Source organism: Lepisma saccharinum, chromosome 21, assembly GCF_977018435.1.
Source record: "Lepisma saccharinum chromosome 21, izLepSacc3.1, whole genome shotgun sequence".
Taxonomy (NCBI): Eukaryota; Metazoa; Arthropoda; class Insecta; order Zygentoma; family Lepismatidae; genus Lepisma; species Lepisma saccharinum.
This window is the reverse complement of record NC_139249.1, coordinates 60938750-60958017: the sequence shown is the minus strand read 5'-3', so window position 1 is coordinate 60958017 and position 19268 is coordinate 60938750. Positions and strand designations below refer to the sequence as shown.

Below are 19268 nucleotides of genomic sequence, written 5' to 3'. Positions count from 1 at the left end.
ATAGCATTATAATGTCATCCAAAAATATTTTTGTTGAACAAATATGTTCTTGAATATTCTTCACAATGATACATGTAATAAATTTCGAGGCATATTTTTAAAGTAAGTTCCATTTTGCAATTAGGCCGCTGTATCGCTGCACTTGCCATTCTGCAACATGCACGCTGAAGACCTGCATCTTTGGGCTTGCCACAGATGGCAGAACACAACCCTTCACTCGAGTAGACAGTTGTTCAGGTATGGTTACAATACCTCAGACAATTGAAAGTAGCGCGGAGTGTGAACTACGCGCTGTCATTCGTTTTCTAAGTGATAGAGACGTGAAAGTGGCCGAAATCCATTGGCAGATAGCAGAAGTGTATGGAGACAACGCTATGAGTGATAGCATGGTAAGAGGATGGGTGAGGTTATTTAAAGATGGCCATACAAACATGCACGACGAGGAAGGATGTGAGTGATCATCCATCATTAACAATGATCTGGTGCAGAAAGTTGATGATTTCATCTTTATCTATGGGGATTCCGAAAGTGTCACACAGTGTTCTGTATGAAATTGTGACAGTACGCTTAAATTACCGGAAGTTGTTCTCACGGTGGGTACCAAAAATGCTGTCTTGAGTTACACAAAACCAATCAGTTAGCCAGTGCTTTGACTTTCCTTGAGAGGTGCCGAAGGCGATCAGTTGTTGAGCCATATTGTCAATGGTGACGAGAAATGGGTTTCTCATGTTACACCGGAATCAAAACAACAGTCCAAGGAATGGAGGCATTCAACATTATCCAAGAAAGTGAAGTTCAAGCAAACAATTTCAGCCCAAAAATTCATGTGCATGGTGTTTTGGGATAGGTGGAGGGGGGGGGGGGGTGTTGCTTGTGGATTTTTGCCTCAGGGTTGTAGCATATTTTCTCGTCCTCCTAAGTACTACCAAGAATCCGCTACATAGCTCTAGTGATGCTTCTCGACACATCTAGTTCATTTGTTTGCCACCTTTTTGGCATTTGTCATCTGTTCTCACTGTCTTCTATTTTGACAGTTACCACCTCAGACGGCACTTTCCGTAACTAAAATTCTTGTGTCATTTGTTTGCCCAATCTCAAAACCCCCGAAGTGGTTGCTTCTTCGCTGGACGACGAGAGAGAGAACAGCTGCATACTTGCTGCGGGTTCCCGCAGTATTGAGTTGTTTGGCATACGTGACTTGTTGGGTCACGATGTAAGACAAGGAAGAAGGAGGCCATTTTGCATCTTTACAAAAGCACATGTATTGCAGGAACAATAAGTGGATATAATCCCAAAATGGCAGGTTTACTTGTCGTGAGTTATACCAAAAATACGCCGGATAGACAGGTATGTTAGGACTTCTATGTTTTTTGTTAAAAATGTCTAATCAAAATCCAGGTTAATCCCATAACAGTGATCTTTAAAATTACATGGCCACAGTTAGAACCTTTTCCTATTTGTGAAAGTATGTTAATGCAAACTTTAGTGACAGTATTGAACAGTGAATATTCTCTCTCCTTGGACTTAATTATGTTTTCTTGAAATATTGGCAGCGTGAGTTACTTTGCATTCTGCTCATCTTTATAGAACCCAATTTTTAGTGCAGTACTTACGCGAGAACAATACATCACAATGTAACCAGTTTAATAAGATAGAAACGAGTTACTAGCCATAGAAAGTAACGTTGAGAAGCGAGGTTCACGATCTTACCCCCTTTGTTAATGGAACAGTCATTTAGTAAATTTGTAAAAGTAACAAACGTCCTACTCCCAGAAACAAAAAATATCTTATATGAGCCAAGCTATGTTTTTACAATGTACAGTAATTTAAGCGAGAATTATGCACAACACCTTTTGCCAACGTTCCTGCAGCTGCACAATACCCTGGCGATAAAACTCGGGAGGCTTGGAAGAAGTCTGTGAGTGCATTCCGCAGGTCTCCCTCATTTGCGAAGGATCTCCCGTGGAGGTGGTTGTGAACAGAATGAATCAAGTGGTAATCTGTTGGTGAAAGGTCCAGTGAATATGGTGGATGGCACTGTGTCTCCCAGCCAAGTTGCTGAAGGGTCTCCCAGGTCCTCTTTGCCACATGTGGCTTGGCATTGTCGTGCAGGAACAGCACACCCTTGCGATTCACCAATGCCGGCTCCTTCTGCCGCAATGAACGGTGCACCCTTTGCAAATGCTGAGAGTAGCAGTCAGCAGTGATGGGCTGACCAGTTGGAAGGAGCTCGTAATGCACCACATGCCGACAATTCCACCATAGGGAGAGCATAACCTTTCATGGGTGCAGAGGTGGTCTTGAGGTGTGAGGAACAGGGTCACGTGGCGACAACCAACGTCTGGTACGTTTGTGAGTGTCAGAGAGGACCCACTTTTCATCACCAGTGAGCAAGCGATCAAATATGGCTGTGTTCAGGTGCCGAGTGAGCAGGGACAAACAGGCTGTCACTCGTTGTTCCTTGTTGGCTGCCGACAATTTTATGGGGTACCCACTTGCTTAACTTGTATGACTTCCCTAACCCATGCAGGTGCAGTCTGACTGTTTTAGTGGAAACATGGAACCTTTCTGCAAGTTCATCACAAGTTAGACCAATGTCATCTTCGATGGCTGCTTTCAGATCCTTGTTATCCAATTTCTGGAACCAATGCCTGGCAGTGCGTTCGTTTGAGGCATTCTCCCCAAATGCCTGGCCAATGCGGCCACTTGATGCGGCAGCTGACAGGCCCACTTTAAAGTCATACAAGAAACACACGCGAACAAGCTGCTTTGATACCTCCATTTCTTGTCGACACTGGACGAGCTATGACTGCCGTGTGTGCGCAACGTGCCGGTATTACTGACAGTTGATGGTCAGACTAACTCCTTGGCAGGCACGTGCGTCATTTTGTTTTCTCTCTGTGAGCACATGATTAATGGGACGTCAAAAACGGCAGGAACTTTTTTTGGTTACCTTGTAGTATAAGAGTCAGTAACATTTTTGAAATTGAAATTACGGAGTTGTACATAAATTATTCGTTGTTCACTTGTTGTGTAAATATACCAAAGTTATATGTATGTGTATGCAATTAAATGGACGTATGTTTAAAAAATTATTGATATTGCACGAAGTACTGTTCGTTTGCGTGCTAAAACCAAAAGACAGTTATTTACTAATCTAATATTGAAACATAATTGAATTGTGAATGAGCAAATTGTAACTGTTATTTAAGTCATGAATAAAAGTGATGTACTCTTGTTAAATACGTGTTAGTAAATTGAAGTACAGTTAAATTAAGACTGATTCCTAGTACAGGGTGAAGGTAGTATTAGTAAAAAGGTAAAAAATGTAAAGTGTTCCTCTGTGCTTAGCACCATGCCATGAAGGCATATAGGGGGTGTGGTGTTATGCCCCACACTTTCTTGATCCCGTCATGAGTGGGGGTGATCTGATCAGCATCACACCCCAGACTGCCTTTACCCCCCAGGTTTTCCCCCAGGTACCCATGTCATTCGATGCTGGGTGGGCGCCGGGACTGCTTCCTATGTTAGAAAAGTTACCGGATTTGAACCGGCCAGGGATCGAACCCGGGAACTTGAGCATGGTAGTCAGATGTGTTACCGACTGAGCCACCGTGGCCACATGCATGCACGAATTTAGTGTACTTATTTTCAACAAATTCTTGTGCTTATTTAATAGAAGGAACGAACACACCAGTCATTCTCTTGTTAAGCAAATAACGAATGCGGTGTTTGCGTCACTTCGGAAAATATTTGTTACTAAACATTCTGTTTGACGAAGAGAACCAATTAGTGCTCCGGTGTTCTTCCCAATGCCCTCTGTGATAATGCTCATTAAAATTACGAATGTTTCTTGGAATTTATGATGCATCCTATTTGTTTGCCATCACATTAGGTAAATAAGGAAGAGTACGGAGATCAGCTAAATTAATGTAATTCAATATATCTACGAGTAACCGTTTTTTTGTTTGAAAGTTGACTTTGCACATACCCACATGTCAACATCCTTTTCGTGACTTGCCTTTATTTTTAATTTCATTGTCCTTTAAGGAAATCCAATAATTTGAGATTGTCCAGTTAGGTTTACGAGCGCTATAACATCTTACACCCAATAACACGTTTCCTTTCAAAATTCCCTAAGTAATACCTGTGCTGCAACCTAGCTGGATGTCACAGGGTGACACAGTAAATGCTGCAACATATTTGAGACCTTGAATAAACTACATTGTGTAATCGAAAACAAAGGTGTGGTATGCTTAATAAAGGGATGGTATTGCTTCACGACAGTGCTCGTCAATACACGGCGCATCGAACCCAAGATCACATCGTGTCATTTGGTTTGGAACAAATTGATCATCATCCCTATAGCCCTGACCTAGCACCCAGTGACTATCACTTGTTCCTGCACGTAAAGAAGCACCTTGCCGGTCAGTGTTTTAACGCAGAAAATGATGTGAAAACAGCCATGCTGCAGTGGTTATCACTTCAGGTGGCTGATTTCTGTGAAGATCTCATTCAGAAGCTGGTCGTTTGATACGATAAGTGCCTTAATGTAGGTGGCAATTATTTTGAAAGGTAGATGTAGGCCCAGGCTTTCATGTAAAAATAAAATTATTACATGTGTCCTTGTGTTTGTGTAATATCAAAATGGAACTTACTTTAAAAATATGCCTCATAGTTCCAATATTTAAATGCGTTACAAATTGCATTGCATGTGTGGTATATGGCCAAGGAATCATAACAGTTGGGCTGAAAAGTTTGTGGGCTAACATAGTAAAAAATATTTTTTTGACAAAATTCGATTTTATTATTCAATATAGTTGCCTTTGAGGGCGATACAACGATTATATCGGTCATACAATTTTTCGATGCCATTTTTATAGTATGATTTCTCTTTAGCCTCAAAATAGGCCTCAGTTTCGGCGATTACCTCTTCATCAGTGCTAAATTTCTTTCCAGCGAGCATTCTTTTAAGGTCTGCAAACAGGAAAAAGTCACTGGGGCCAGATCTGGAGAATATGGTGGATGGAGAATCAATTCGTAGTCTACTTCATATAATTTTGCCATCGTTTTCATTGATTTGTGACACGGTGCATTGATCGATTGTGAGCACGCACGGCACCCATTTTGCACACAGCTTTCGCATGTTCAAATATTCATGCACAATATGTCCAACACGTTCCTTTGATAATTTTAAAGTCTCAGCTATCTCGATCAACTTCACTTTACGATCATTTAAAATTATTTTGTGGACTTTTTCGATGTTTTTGTCGGTAACAGCCTCTTTGGGGCATCCACTGCGTGCATCGTCTTCTATGCTCATTTCGCCTCGTTTAAATTTAGCAAACCACTTCTCAACGGTTGATTTTCCTGGTGCAGAGTCCGAATAATGTTTATCAAGCCAAGCCTTGGCTTCAACAGTATTTTTTTTCGCCAAAAAGCAATGCTTTATTAACACACGAAATTCTTTTTTATCCATTTTTTCACAATAACAAAAGCTGCATCACTCACAATGCTATATCTCACAAACTAATTATCCGGCAGCTGTGAAATTTATACACGTATCTTTTGAAGGTTAGTACTAAGTAAAAATCACATGGATTTAATTCTAGTAACGCCATCTATGAGTCAGCCTATGAACTTTTCAGCCCAACTGTTACATGAACATAGCTTGAATATAACTTGTGTGCATGAATTGCAAATTTATTTTAGTATGTCTGTTATGTTGCTTTGCAGATATTCATCTGAAAATATTAATACAGAACATATGTACATAAATGGAAACTTGGAAAATAAAAATAGTAATAAAAATTTCTATATTTTCCATTTCTTTCAGCAAAAAGCCTTTGTATACATGTGTGTGTTTGTGTGCACCCTGAATGATGACACGCTTATGACTTGTACAAAACAATAATTTGTCATGGGATTCATTATTCTATGTTTGCTCTTAATTTCATACTACCTAACCTCTTTTTTTATGATAACACACTTTACTACATGCATTTGTGTATGCCACACATTAGGAGAGCCAATTTTTTAATGCCACCTCTATTTGGTGCAAGGTGCATAAATCTTAATCTTAAACCTCAGCTAGAATATCTTCAGGGTAGGGTTCTTTGTAGGCAATGAAACCAGACAGAATGCCTTTGAATGGAGATGGTTAAACAAATATATTATTTAAACAAAGGATACATGGAATCAGAATATTAACATGATAAGCTACGTTCTTCTATAATTCTTGTTTACAGTCAATTTTCATCTGAATATGCTCTTTATTATTTCTTTTCTTGATTTGTATATTCTTCCTTCTGGACTTCTTCCTTAATGAATGTTCTGGATCCAGACTTCCTTCTTAATGGAAGATCTGGATCTGGACTGCCTTCTTAATGGAGGATTTGGATCTGGACTTCCTTCTCGATGCAGGGTTTAGAACTGGACTTTCTTCGTGGTCTTCCTTCTGGATTCCCTTCTATTTCCACTTTCTACGATTTAGGAATACCTTTATCCTTTTTCCAGCTTTTTTCCTTTAAGATCTGGGAATTATACTACAGGGTGGCTACTCACCGGGAATTTCTTGAATTCTGGGAATTCTGCGTGGACTCTGCTTGAATTTATCTCTGTAGATGTGAAAAATTGCAACCTTTATTAATCCAAATCCTATTGAATTTATACATATTGATAAATGCCCTGAGGCAAGATTTTCACAGTTGAGTTATTTTTATCAAGAAAGGAAACTAATGGTGTGTGAAAAATAAAACACAATTCTCTCGATCTGTTTACTTTCAGGGTGACGACAGACCTGTAAGACCTGGAAAACCGGAAAAAGTCAGGGAATTTGAGGTGTCAAACAAAGTAAGGGAAATTTCAGTGAATTTTGACTTGCTTGACTTTTTTTTCCTTTTAAAGATATCGTCATGGAACTCTGCACGAGAACAAGAAATCAGAAATCTTGTTGCTAAGTTTTGGCCTCAACTTTCAGGCCCCTTTTATGCACAACATAACAACGGCGTCAGAAATCAGTGATGGCAGGAGAGAGAGAGAGAGAGAGATTTCCGGAGGAGCAGAAAAACGTGTTAAGCCTCTAAATATTACGTGGAAAATGCATTGAATTATCATTTTTTCTTGTCCATATGGGAGTAGTAAGGGGGCAGAACTGTCAACAGGTGGAGGGGGTGGGAGCTGGCGCCGTCCGATAGTTCTCGGACATCGTAGTAAGGCATTTTGTTGGACAAACTGAAGGAATGTGGAAACAAATAGGCTCCATTGATACATACGATTTTTGTCGAATATCGCCACCTGACAAAGTATCTCACTACAACATGCGACAGAAATTGCATGCATGGCACTCGCATGGAATTGATTTTTGTTGGATGTCTTCTGGTTGCAACATCCAACAAAAATCACATGCACAAACAAGAGCTTTAGACTGCAAATATGCTGCTGGAATTTTATTACTCTTCTGGCTCACTTCACCTTATTTAATGTAGAAGTGCTTACGAAGGTTTTCTTTCATCATCCTGACGTATTACTGGTTTTGCACAAGTTAACATAAGTTTACAGTGACATTGCACTATTCTTAGGTATCAAGAAGAATCCAACAAAACGGGATATATATTGAATACTATCACGAAAAAGTGAAACATAAATCTGCATTGGTGAATGTTATAAAAATTTGGCAAGTGCATGCTCCCAACCTAAAATTTACTCCAACACTAGTATTTCATTTAAATTAATGCCACACTAAAGGGGGTGAGGAGGATTCCCCCTTCTCTAACCTGTGCAATTCCAAATCAGGTATAATCATTTCCCACCCACTGAATATGAAAAGCATATTATAAAATATATGATACTTATAGAATTCCACTTCAGTTCAGTTAATTTTAGAGCTATATATAAAATATCATTAAACTAATTTATTGCAGATATGTACCCTGGACAGTGCCTTTTAGAAGCAATGTATTCGGTATTTTCTCAGACTTCTAAAGGGTGTTTCAAAAGTACTTTCTGTCGAACGAAAACTGTGCCCTGTCTTTGACGTATATTGGGCCACTTCGTCCTTAACACCTATCAAACCTTTGTTGACAGCTATAGCGTTGTGTTGTCTTTTAAAAGAAATACTGAGTCGAGATGATACCTGATCAACTCGCAAGAGATCTAATTTTGAAGTATTTATAAAACATTTGACATAGTAATTATTTGTAATGTAATAAGCTGTACCTTATGATGCTCTTCAAACACGGAAAGTACTACCATTGCACATGCAAATCCGAAATCCTTCAGATCTCATAGCAAGCAAAGTTGAAAATCACACGTTCGAAATATTATGTTTCAATCTTTGGTGGACAATGTGAAGAGCCGGTTTGAAAAGTTTAGATTATTTTTCGGATGTTTTCACATTAAATTCAGATACAGACATGTGTTTGTGGTGACATGTTAATTTCTCGTTTATATGAAAATGTGAACTTTAATGTAAGAGAGAGCATGTGCGCATCATCAGTGGAATGTATTCGTATCTACAAAGAAAATCCAAAACACATTCCCACCTCACTCAAAGACTTTGCAAATTCAATCCAAATTGCACCAATATTTATAGTTGAATCTGAAAACGAGTTCAGTGCCAAGATCCTTACCCTAACAGATTAGAGCAATCATTTAAAAGTTTTAAATCTGATTTTCATTTCAAATGACCCCCAGTGCATAGCTTTGATGCAGAAAATTTGTAACAAATTTGATCAAGACTAAGCATTACAGTGTCCTTGACAAGCCAACTGTCAAATCATTGAACCTGCAGTGAGTAATTTATTTCGTGCATTCAACTGAATAATGTAATTTTCTAACAATTTGACTTTAGAATTTAACCATAAATAGTGCTATGTTTGTGTTGTACTCGATATGAGGGGCATTCAAGTTCTAAGGTTTCCTAATTTATTTTGAAAAATAGACTCACCTCAGAAAGCTGAAACTGCCATCATTTCTCAGCATAATCACTGTCTAGATGTACACATTTTCCACAATGCTGACTTCACCATAGCATGGCCTCTGCAAACGCTTTTTTAAAAGTCTGTTTTGTACCGTATACTGAATAATCGCTGATGCAAGAGGGGAACAGTTGGAAAATTTGCTACCACGGAGACTGTCCTTGAGGGTCGAAGAGAGCCAAAAATTGCTATGTGCGAGGTCAGGTGAGTATGGACGGAGCATGTGATTCACTTCAAATTTGTTTTCCATGAAGAGCGTTGAACAATGGTCGCCCAATGAGGAGGTGCGTTGTCCTGATGAAAGAACACAGCTGCAGCCATTTTTGGCAGTTTCTTTCGCAATGCTGGAAGAAACTTGGTCCTCAAATCAGTTCCATAGTTTTTACCCATCATTGTGGTACCCTTAGGATAGCAATGCATGAGTATAACGCCTTCACTGTCCCAAAACATCCCTTTTCTCAGCAATGAAGTAACTGGCGGCTAGTTTCGTGGGCGAGGCTCCTTTGGTTTGTTTTCATACGACGTTCAACATTCCTTGAACTATGAGACCCACGAACGCACATTGGTCACATCCATGACGCCACCACAGCATGTCTCAGTCAATTTAATGAATATTGATGGTGTTACTCCATGCAGGTGAAGAAAATGGTTAATGACACACTGTTCTTTTGATGTAAATGATGTCATTCCCAGTATCAAAAACATGTCAGTCATTAGATAGCGCCACTAACTTCTTATGGGTCGTATCGTGCTGTTATCTGGCCTCATCAACCTTCAAGAATGGATGCTTCTTCTCAAACAACTCTCATGTTTATAACTGCTTCTATTAATGAAGAAAACAATAGGAGACCTTAGAACTTGAATTAGATTCTTAGCAATTTATGTGCAATTCTAAGCATACCCAATGCATAGGTAAAATGAGTCCTCTCCCTTCTGATAAAATCACAAATCGCACCCTGCTTTAATGTCTAAAAAACCTCGCTGCTTCATTTCTACTGGGAATGGTATCAAGGTCAGACGAATGTGTCACCACTCAAACTTCCACAACGTACATATGTCATTAAAGCAAAAATATCCTAATACCATTTTTTCGACTTTACATTTGTTCAACACTGCAAGCAGTCGAAATACAGAATTTTATCCCGACTAGATGAAATCATGTAGCATAAATTCACAATTGTCATTAATGGATTAACGTTGCAATTACGATAAACAAAGTATTCGACTTATTTGAAATATGAACAAGACATACAGGGGATGGACAAAAATATGGAAACACCTGGTATAAAACAGGTAGCCATTTCAAACACGATTTGCATCTGAATGGTAGGTGGCACTGTGGTCACTGGCACTTCCTGCGAGGTATACACCCTTGCCAACCTGACAGATGGGCCAGTTACAGTTGAGCGACCGGTATGTGCAGGTTATAGTGAATCATGTCTGAGCTGACAAGAGTTTCAAAGAGGGCAAATTGTGGGTGCGCGTATGGTGGGAGCTTCTGTGACAAAAGTAGCGGAAATGTTTGTGGGTGTGTGTGGGTGTTGAGAGGTGGTAATATGCAAGGTTGAAATAGAGAAAACATCTCCTTGTGGCCTTGAATTTTTTGAAAATTTGCTTTGAAAACCGGAAATTATACTTGAATTTTATCATGGTCCTAGAGTAGCCACCCTGTACTAATCTCCTCCCTTGCGGCTGCAATTGGAATGCTCCAACACTAAATATGTGCAACAATGTGTATACTTGGTGCCAAACGACTGACACGTGCATCCAAGTAGGTGCCACGGCTGAAACGCGCAACCAAAAGTGCTGTGGGGCATCGACTGGAACTCGCCACCACTGGTGTAAACAAAATTTCAACTATGTGGATGGTAAATCAATCAAGACAGATTCAAGATCTGTTCAAAGACACAAATTTTGTTATCGGTGCTTTGGCTTTTTTAGTTTTCTGATTAAGTTGCATATGATCACTGATTTGATTAATCGAATATATACATTAATTTATTCAATTTATATTTATTATTTATCTTCTTATAGTAGATTCTATTGTGTTTCATCTTTCCAATTTGCTTTGTTCTTATTTATATAGTTATTTACATATATTGTGTTAATTTTTAATTTTGCACATCTGGTTCTGCCATCTCTATTCCACTTTGGCAAACTATTTACATTATTTGGTCCTATTGGGTACGTAACAACTTTCATTACAACCTCTTCTCAGAAATTTTGAGAAAGAATTGTTGTATTTGTTTTATTGATATAATCACTCTTTTTACTGTTTATCTTCTCTTGTCTGATGATTTCAGTGAAAATATATCATCTGGAAGTACAACATTGGAGTGTGAAAGGGAAGCCAATTTCAGCACTTCACAAAAAAAATGTATTAAAGATAGCAAATCTCTACCAGCATTCCCATATTCCAGTGCTCACTTCAAATCAGAAGATACAAGCTGTGAGAAAACTTCGGTGCTTGAACATGCCATACGTGAAGTTGATGACATTTGTGAGAATGGTTTGGATAATTTTGGTCCTGTGATATCACCAGATACAAAACCTGATTCAATAAGAAATATAAACATGCCAGAGCAGTCAGTTGTCTCCAAATCAGAAGTCAAGGAAGAGGAAAATGCATTCAATTGGGAAGAAAATAAATTTAATGTAGGAGAAGAAAGCAAAATTTCATTTGCGAAAAGAGAATATGTGAAGATGGAGGAAGATGTGAAATATAATGATGAAGAAATCCCAACTATTAAAACAGAAGAAAGGAACATAATAAATCTGACAGATGTGGATTTGAACTGCCCAGTAAAGGATGAAGATACTAATTCCAGGTAATCGAAAATATCTACATTATAATTTTCTTTACTACTGTCAATAAGATTTTTCCAATGTTAGTAAAAGAGTGTGTTGCAAAATTCTTTCACAGATTTAAGTCAAAATGGCACATAAAACGTAGAAGAGAGCAACTTGTGGTTGTTCTAATCGAAATTGGTAACTGCAATTTTATACTATCTCTTCACTTCAACATGGACTCTTTTGGTTGCCCACTAGGTATCTAGTTGACATTGAATTTCTCTTAATTGTTTTTCATGGCCTGTCTTATGCTTCACTCCAGTTCTTCACTGTTAGACTGCTGTCACCCTGGGATGCCACAGCTGCTCTGGTGACATTTCTCCTGACATATGTTGGGTCTGCCAATGTAATGTCATGAAAGAGTGCACAGACTAAAATTTACAGCTTATTGCAAAGTATGCTTGAATGCAGTGGCACAACCACAGTGGAGTCAGGAGGGCAATGCATGTTTAATCTTAGGTGGAAATAAATTACAAGGGAACAGACAAGCAGGGGACGGGGGGTGGGGGGTGGAACATTTAAGTAAGAAGTAGGACTAACAATATCTAAGACTAGCCTAACAATATAGGATATTCAGGATGAAAATAATGTTAGGTAAAACTGATGCCAAATATCGACTGTCATCTTCAAATCGTATGACTGTCTCATTTCATAGGACTATGTGCTTTGTGAATTTCACCAGTCATTGAACGACTCATACAGGAACAAGCTTTGAATTCTATGTAAGCATTTTATCTTTCTCTTCATCATTTTTAATTACATATGATATCTACTATTTCATAATCTACAATTTCTTCGAGGGGCATACTATAATGATTTACACTTTATTTTTTTTCAGGTCCCATGATCCACCATTCGAGAAGTGAGGACTGGCATTTGAAGCTGTGAGTCTAGTCTACCGATTGCAGGCAGCAGTGCCCAAAAAGGATTCCTGGTGTTCACACAGCAGCACATTCTGTACATCATTATCAGCTTACTATTGGACAACATGGAAAGCGACTATAATGGTCAGCTTTGGACAAGTTGGCTTCTATGGACAGAGGGTGTGACCACAGCAGAGATTTACAGACGATTTGTGGCAGTGTGTGGTGAACATGTGCCTTCACGGAAAACCATTTACAATTGGGTGGATGGCTGGAAAACAGGACGCACGTCAACAGAAAAAGGGACAAGGGTCTCTGCTCACATTCACACGCTGCTGCCATTGCACCGGTCAGGGATTTGGGAACCCATCTGGTGCACACTTTCCCCATATTAAGGTGATCGTGCACGTTTCGCTTCCGAGTGTTTCTGGACAGGCCCGTGGTCACCTCCATTTCAGAAAACGTGATGCACCTGTTCTCAAGAATGACTTGCTCAACCTGTGTCATGTTTGTTGGTGTTGTCACAGTTACTTTCCTTCCAGAACTTGTCCCTTTTTTTTGTTGACGGGCATCCTGTTTTCCAGCCTTCCACCCAATTGTAAACGGTTTTCCGTGAAGGCGCATGTTCACCACACACTGCCACAAATCATCTGTAAATCTCTGCTGTAATCACACCCTCTCTCCATAGAAACCAACTTGTCCAACGCTGGCCATTATAGTCACTTTACATGTTGTCCAATATCCGCTGACAATGATGTACGGAACGTGCTGCTGTGTGAACACCAGGAATCCTTTTTGGGCCCTGCTGCCTGCAATCGGTAGACTAGACTCGTAGCTTCATATGCCAGTCCTCACTTCTCGAATGGTGGACCATGGGACCTGAAAAAAATAAAGTGTAAATCATTATAGTACGCCCCTCGTACATGTGTGGTTAAAAAGCCACGGACGCTTTCGGGTTGTTATGGCGTAATTTACTTTCAATGGAATCGTTACAAAAATGCCATGGTTGATTAGTGTTTGATGCAGGCATAGGTTGTATTATGGGTGGGATGAGGAGGATGAATTGAGGTGTTGGCCTCAATCTGTGGATTTTTTCCTTTCCAGAGTCCTCCCTGAAGGCCTATCCAACTTCACTCTCATCCCTGACACACCAGTCACCTTCTGTCTTCTCCACACAATTGACAAACCTAACAACACTGAGAGACCCATTGTGTACAACTACATTTCACCCACTGAACTAATATCTGCCTTCGTAGACTCCCACCTCTCTAATCTCAAGGGTCTGTGCCTTCTGTCTTCTTCACACAATTGACAAACCTAACAACACTGGGAGACCCATTGTGTCCAACTACATTTCACCCACTGAACTAATATCTGCCTTCATAGACTCCCACTTCTCTTATCTCTTCTCCAAGCCATGACCTTCTTTTCTCCATGAAACCAACCAGTACCTTGGCATCATCCATAACCTACCACCCAATACAATCCTTGCCACCATTGACATAACTCTCTCTCTACACAAACCAGCAGTACCTGTAAATACATTGCACAGCCATGGGCTCCAAATACCCCCTCCTGTTCCAACCTCTTCATGGGCAGGTTGGAACATGAGTTCCTAGACTCCCAATCAAAGAAGCTACTTCTCTGGCTAAGATTCATTGATGACATCCTCCTCCTCCTCTGGACACATGGCGAACCCTCTTGCAACCTTTCTAAATCAACTCAACAACTTGACCACCCTCAAATTCACCTGATTCCACTCCATAGATGACCTTCCTAGATGTGTTTGTCCACATCATGGGTAATCACCTAGAAACCTGCATACGCATCAAACCTACCAACCACCTCCAATATCTCCACTACTCCATCTCTCACCCCTTCCACAGCAAAAGAAAAAGCCATCCCATTCTCCCTAGTCCTCAGAGGCCAAGGCCTGAATTCATCCCCCTCATCCTGATAAAACCTCATCTATTTCTTCTGCAAAAATGTGACTAGGCAGCAAAATATCGACTTCTGATTTCTGTTTTTTTTAAGTGTTTACTATCTCTTAATACATATATATCTGGTCATGGAAACATACAACAAAGACTGTGGTTAGACATTGTGACCACACTCCATGCCATATCTAACTGGTTGAATGATCTCCCACCATGGGTGAGTGAGTGAGTTGGATCAGGTGGGAGTGAGGCCAGTAGAAACGTACATACAGAATGTCCCAAAATAGTGTTTACACTCTTTGAAATATAATAATGGGAACACTAATAACACCAAGTATAAACTTTTTTGCTAGTCACATATCTTAAAGTTACAGATATTCATTTGCAGCAGTAAGTTGTCTGCAGTGCTGTAGAACAGATCAACAAAGAACAAATATGGTTTCTGCAGGAAGGGAAGCACAGGAAGAGTCAATTGTATGTTTCATGTCATCCAATGACCATGGCTTTGTGGGGTACACATTATTCTTCAGTTTCCCAGAGGTAGAAATCTAACAGTGTTAAATTGGGAAATCTGTGTTGTAGATACTTCTTACATTGCTCAAAAGAAAATTTGCTCACCTATGCCACTTCGGGTATACAAATGCCTACCGCCTTTTGGGCTGTGATGGAACTAATATCAACAGAATACCTACACATGTTTACACACATGCACAGTGGTATGGGGGCGTTTTGAAAAGTTCTGCCTCCTATGCAAGCTACTTACCTGAACTACCAGGCTGTCCCAGAAGTCCTGCACCATCAGCGTACTGAGCTCCAAGAGGTGAAATTTGAGAGGGTAGGTGGCGCCACCGGTGAAAGGCTGTTGGCAGGCATAGAGGACAGGTTCGTTGGTTCAATTGAATGCACGCACAGCATGTGTAGCGAGGGTTCCCGTGAAGCTAAAGTGGGCACGATGAGTGAGGACCATATTGCAGTTTGTGCAGTGCTACGTTATTTTTATGGAAAAAACGACTAACAGCAAAAGTGGCAGCGGAGAAAATTTGTCGTGTGGAGAACGAAGAAGTGGTGAATCGGTCGACAGCTTCCCATTGGTTTAAAAAAATCCCTTCAGGTGATCTACGCCTCGCGGACAAGGCCCGCACGGGGTGACCTCCGATGGACATTAACAAGTCTCTGCAGGATGCTGTGAATGCTACACCACAATCCAGCACACGTGGGTTAGCAAGAGTGGTTGGGGCATCCAAATCGACAGTAAAACCGTTGCTTGCATGACATGGATTACACCAATAAACAGCATCGACAAAGTCCGCAAGAGCTGACAGAGGTGCAGAACCAGCGCTGAGTTGCAATTTGCCAGACATTGCTACAAAACCTGCATGATCTTCGTTTTTGGAGGAGAATTGTGACAGGAGACGAGAAGTGGGTGTTTCTGAAAACCCTGATACACGTAAACAGTGGGTGAAAAGGAGACAGGAGGCCATGGCCCATGCAAAACAAAATAGATTTGGGAAAAAGCTCATGCTGAGTGTGTATGGAATATTGACGGGATTGTCCATTATGAGTTTGTTCCAGAAGGTCATGCTGTAACAGGTGCACTGTATTCTGAACGATTACGCCGAGTGTATGCCATTCTGAACGGGAAATACCCGGCATTAACGAATAGGAAAAGGTTACTGCTGCAAAATGACAATGCTCCCAGTCACCGGTCTCGAAGAGTGACCAACACACTAGCTTAGCTTGACGGATTTGAGTTGTTACCTCATCCCACCTATAGTCTGGAAGTTGCATCATCGGATTACGGTTTGTTTCACTCTCTCTCACATTTCCTGTGTGGTCGGCACTTCAATTCATATGAGGAGGTAAATTCTGCCTGTCGCGAGTTTTTCAATTTTAAACCTGCCACCTGGTATCGCCATCAGATTTAACTGTTGTCGGAGAGATGAGTGAAGGTAATCGAACATGGAGGCCTGTACTTTGCTGAATAAAGTCTGTCTTTGTTTCTGATATTCTGTGTTTCATTTTCGCCCTTGTATTGTGCAGGACTTCTGGGACAGCCTGGTATATGTCTTCTTAAAGTTTGGAATGTCCTCTACAAGAATGTCACTACTTTTCTACGTAGTCACTATCATTGTCCACACACAAATACCAACATAGGACAAATTGATGCATCCTGTCGGCGAAGAAATCAGGCATCTTCTCCCAGCAACAGGAATGCACATCTGCATGCACCTCGGCATCACAGGTGTAACAGTGTCCCTTCAGGTGCTCTTTCAGCCTCGGAAAAAGGAAATAGTCACAAGGTGTGAGATCTGGGCTGTACGGCTGGTGGGGTAAAATCTCATGGAATTTGAGATGCTGCAATGCATCCTGTGTTTGTAGTGTTTGTGGGTGTGCATTGTCATATTGAGGAATTGCATCCTTGCCAGGCATAACTTGCAGTAATCGTGCACGGAGTTTCTCCAAGGTCTTCATGTACCAATCGCAGTTTACAGTGGTTCCATGCTCCAAAAATTCTGTGTGGACTATGCCTTCAATTGGTGAGTGGCATGAATCAGTTCGTCCACCGAAGTTTTGCAGGAGAAGCACGAGAACTTCTGTCAGATATTTCTTTTCTCCTGAAATTTATACTTACTAATAAAGATATATATAAATATCTTGATCTTCAGAAAAAAACTGCATGATTTTTTTAGTAACAAGATGTTCTTTTGTACAACCCTGACAAAATCGGAACACATAAGTAGAGGACAGTTCTGGCAACAGTACATTACTCACAGTCAGAATGGTTGCTAGAATCCTGTGCATGCCTTCAAAAGGAAGTGCTGCTTTCAAAGAAAAAGATTGAAGATGAAAACATTGGTGATTGTTTACCTACACTGAGCATGGTGGTAGAAGGAACAGGACTACAATGAAGTGGAGCACTTCACACAACTTCATCCACTTCGAAAACTACTTTCCACAGCTCACACTGCACAACTGAATGAGAGATTCATTCAATGCAGACCCTCCATCAATGTTTTCCAAAGCAGAAGAGGAGCAGCTTACTGAATTTTCCTCAGACAACATAGTGAAGTATATGTTTGTTTCTATCTGTGACAATGTCTTAATTTTGGTTCCATCCGTAAAGAATAAGTACCCATAGTTAAACAATAATAAGGCCTTACACATTATGCTTCCTTCTGCGACTTTATATCTTTGTGAAACTGGACTTTTAACCATGACTGTGATCAAGTCCAAATAAAAATCAAGAGTAAATATCCTGACTGAGATGATCCTTGTCATTTCCAAATATATACCCAGATTAGTTATAATGTGTGCCACCAAGCAAGCTCATACAACTCACTGACTCAGCTAAACATTGCAATATGCCTGATATCCTGGTTTTCTTACTCTGTATTTATCTCTCAGCTTATGAACATTAAAGAAATTGCATCATCTGTATTTATCATTATGTTTTCATTACTTGTATGCATACAAACAGTAATTAACACATGTGCAGATTTTGTGTTGTTTTTTTTATGGTCACATAACTTGCATTTATCTATTATTGCGGATGGTAGGCACATGGTGAATGCAGATTTTGGCATCTGAGGGGAGCTGCAACAGCAAAAACTTTGAAAATCCCTGGTGAATATTATTAAAATGAATGTTCGGAATTATCTAATATTCTCTGAGGCATATATCGTTATTCAATATTCTTCACAGTACTTCATATTATAACTGTAGGAAAGTAGCATATGCTGGTTTTAACGAATGGGTAAACTACTACAAATTTTCACCTGCACAGGTAAATATAATATGGAGGTATGTGCTATGAAATAAAACACATAAATTTAAGTGTTAAATTTCATGAAACTTGTATCAGACTGATTCCATTTTAAATCCCCCAGGTAATGATTGGTCCTCTTCCATGGGTCAGTGATAGCGTCGTCGCCTTGTAATCAAGGTGTCCCAGGTTCAATACCTGGTAGAGGCACATAGTGGTTCGGATCTCACTTTAAACTGTAGGTCTAGTTCCAATTAGCCTTTCTGCACATAAAGTGGACTTAAAACAAGAACCCCAGGCAATGACACCCACCATTCAGATTTTAATACCATACCAAGGTATGAACCCATGAACAATTTTTCTTCTGTAGCCCTCATAATTCCTGAAAAACAGGAGGCTAAATTTCCTAATTTTGCATGGATCAGTCAATGCTGAGGCCATGGTGGGAGCCTGCAGTGCTTAACAGAAATAGTTGTATCTCGAAGTCAAATTGGCCTACCACTCTGAAACTTTTTTCCAAAGTTCATAAACATATGTATATCCCATTTAAAAAGTTGTCACAAATATTCCTCCACTGAAAATCAAGAAAAACTACTGTATTGTTTATAATGTTGATTTTTTTGTATGTCAACATCTCAGATTACTACTCCTCTTTCAATGTTATACAATAGGTGCTTCTCTGAAGGCTGCTTTCCCACTCAATGGAAGAAAGCAAATATCATTTCCTATTTTTAAATCTGGCAATGCAAACGATACTACATGTTACAGGCCCATTTCTCTCCTTTCCACACTTGCTATTGTCTGTGAAAAGGTTCTAAAAAATAGACTTCTGAAATTCACATCCCCTTACATTAACCCAGCACAACACGGATTTCTT

The 19268-nt window shown here is 39.9% G+C and overlaps 1 protein-coding gene across 4 annotated transcripts in view; it reads left to right on the top strand.

The window, feature by feature from the left end:
• LOC146004336 (uncharacterized) overlaps nucleotides 1–19268 on the top strand; it is a 147034-nt gene that overhangs the window by 45268 nt on the left and 82498 nt on the right. For all 4 annotated transcript variants that reach the window (XR_014443915.1, XM_083143123.1, XM_083143122.1 and 1 more), the window contains exon 3: nucleotides 11282–11806. Coding sequence is in view for 3 of the 4 variants with exons in the window: in XM_083143123.1 (XP_082999249.1) it covers nucleotides 11282–11806 (525 nt within the window). In the remaining variant the exon portion in view is untranslated. The remainder of the gene's footprint in view (nucleotides 1–11281; nucleotides 11807–19268) is intronic.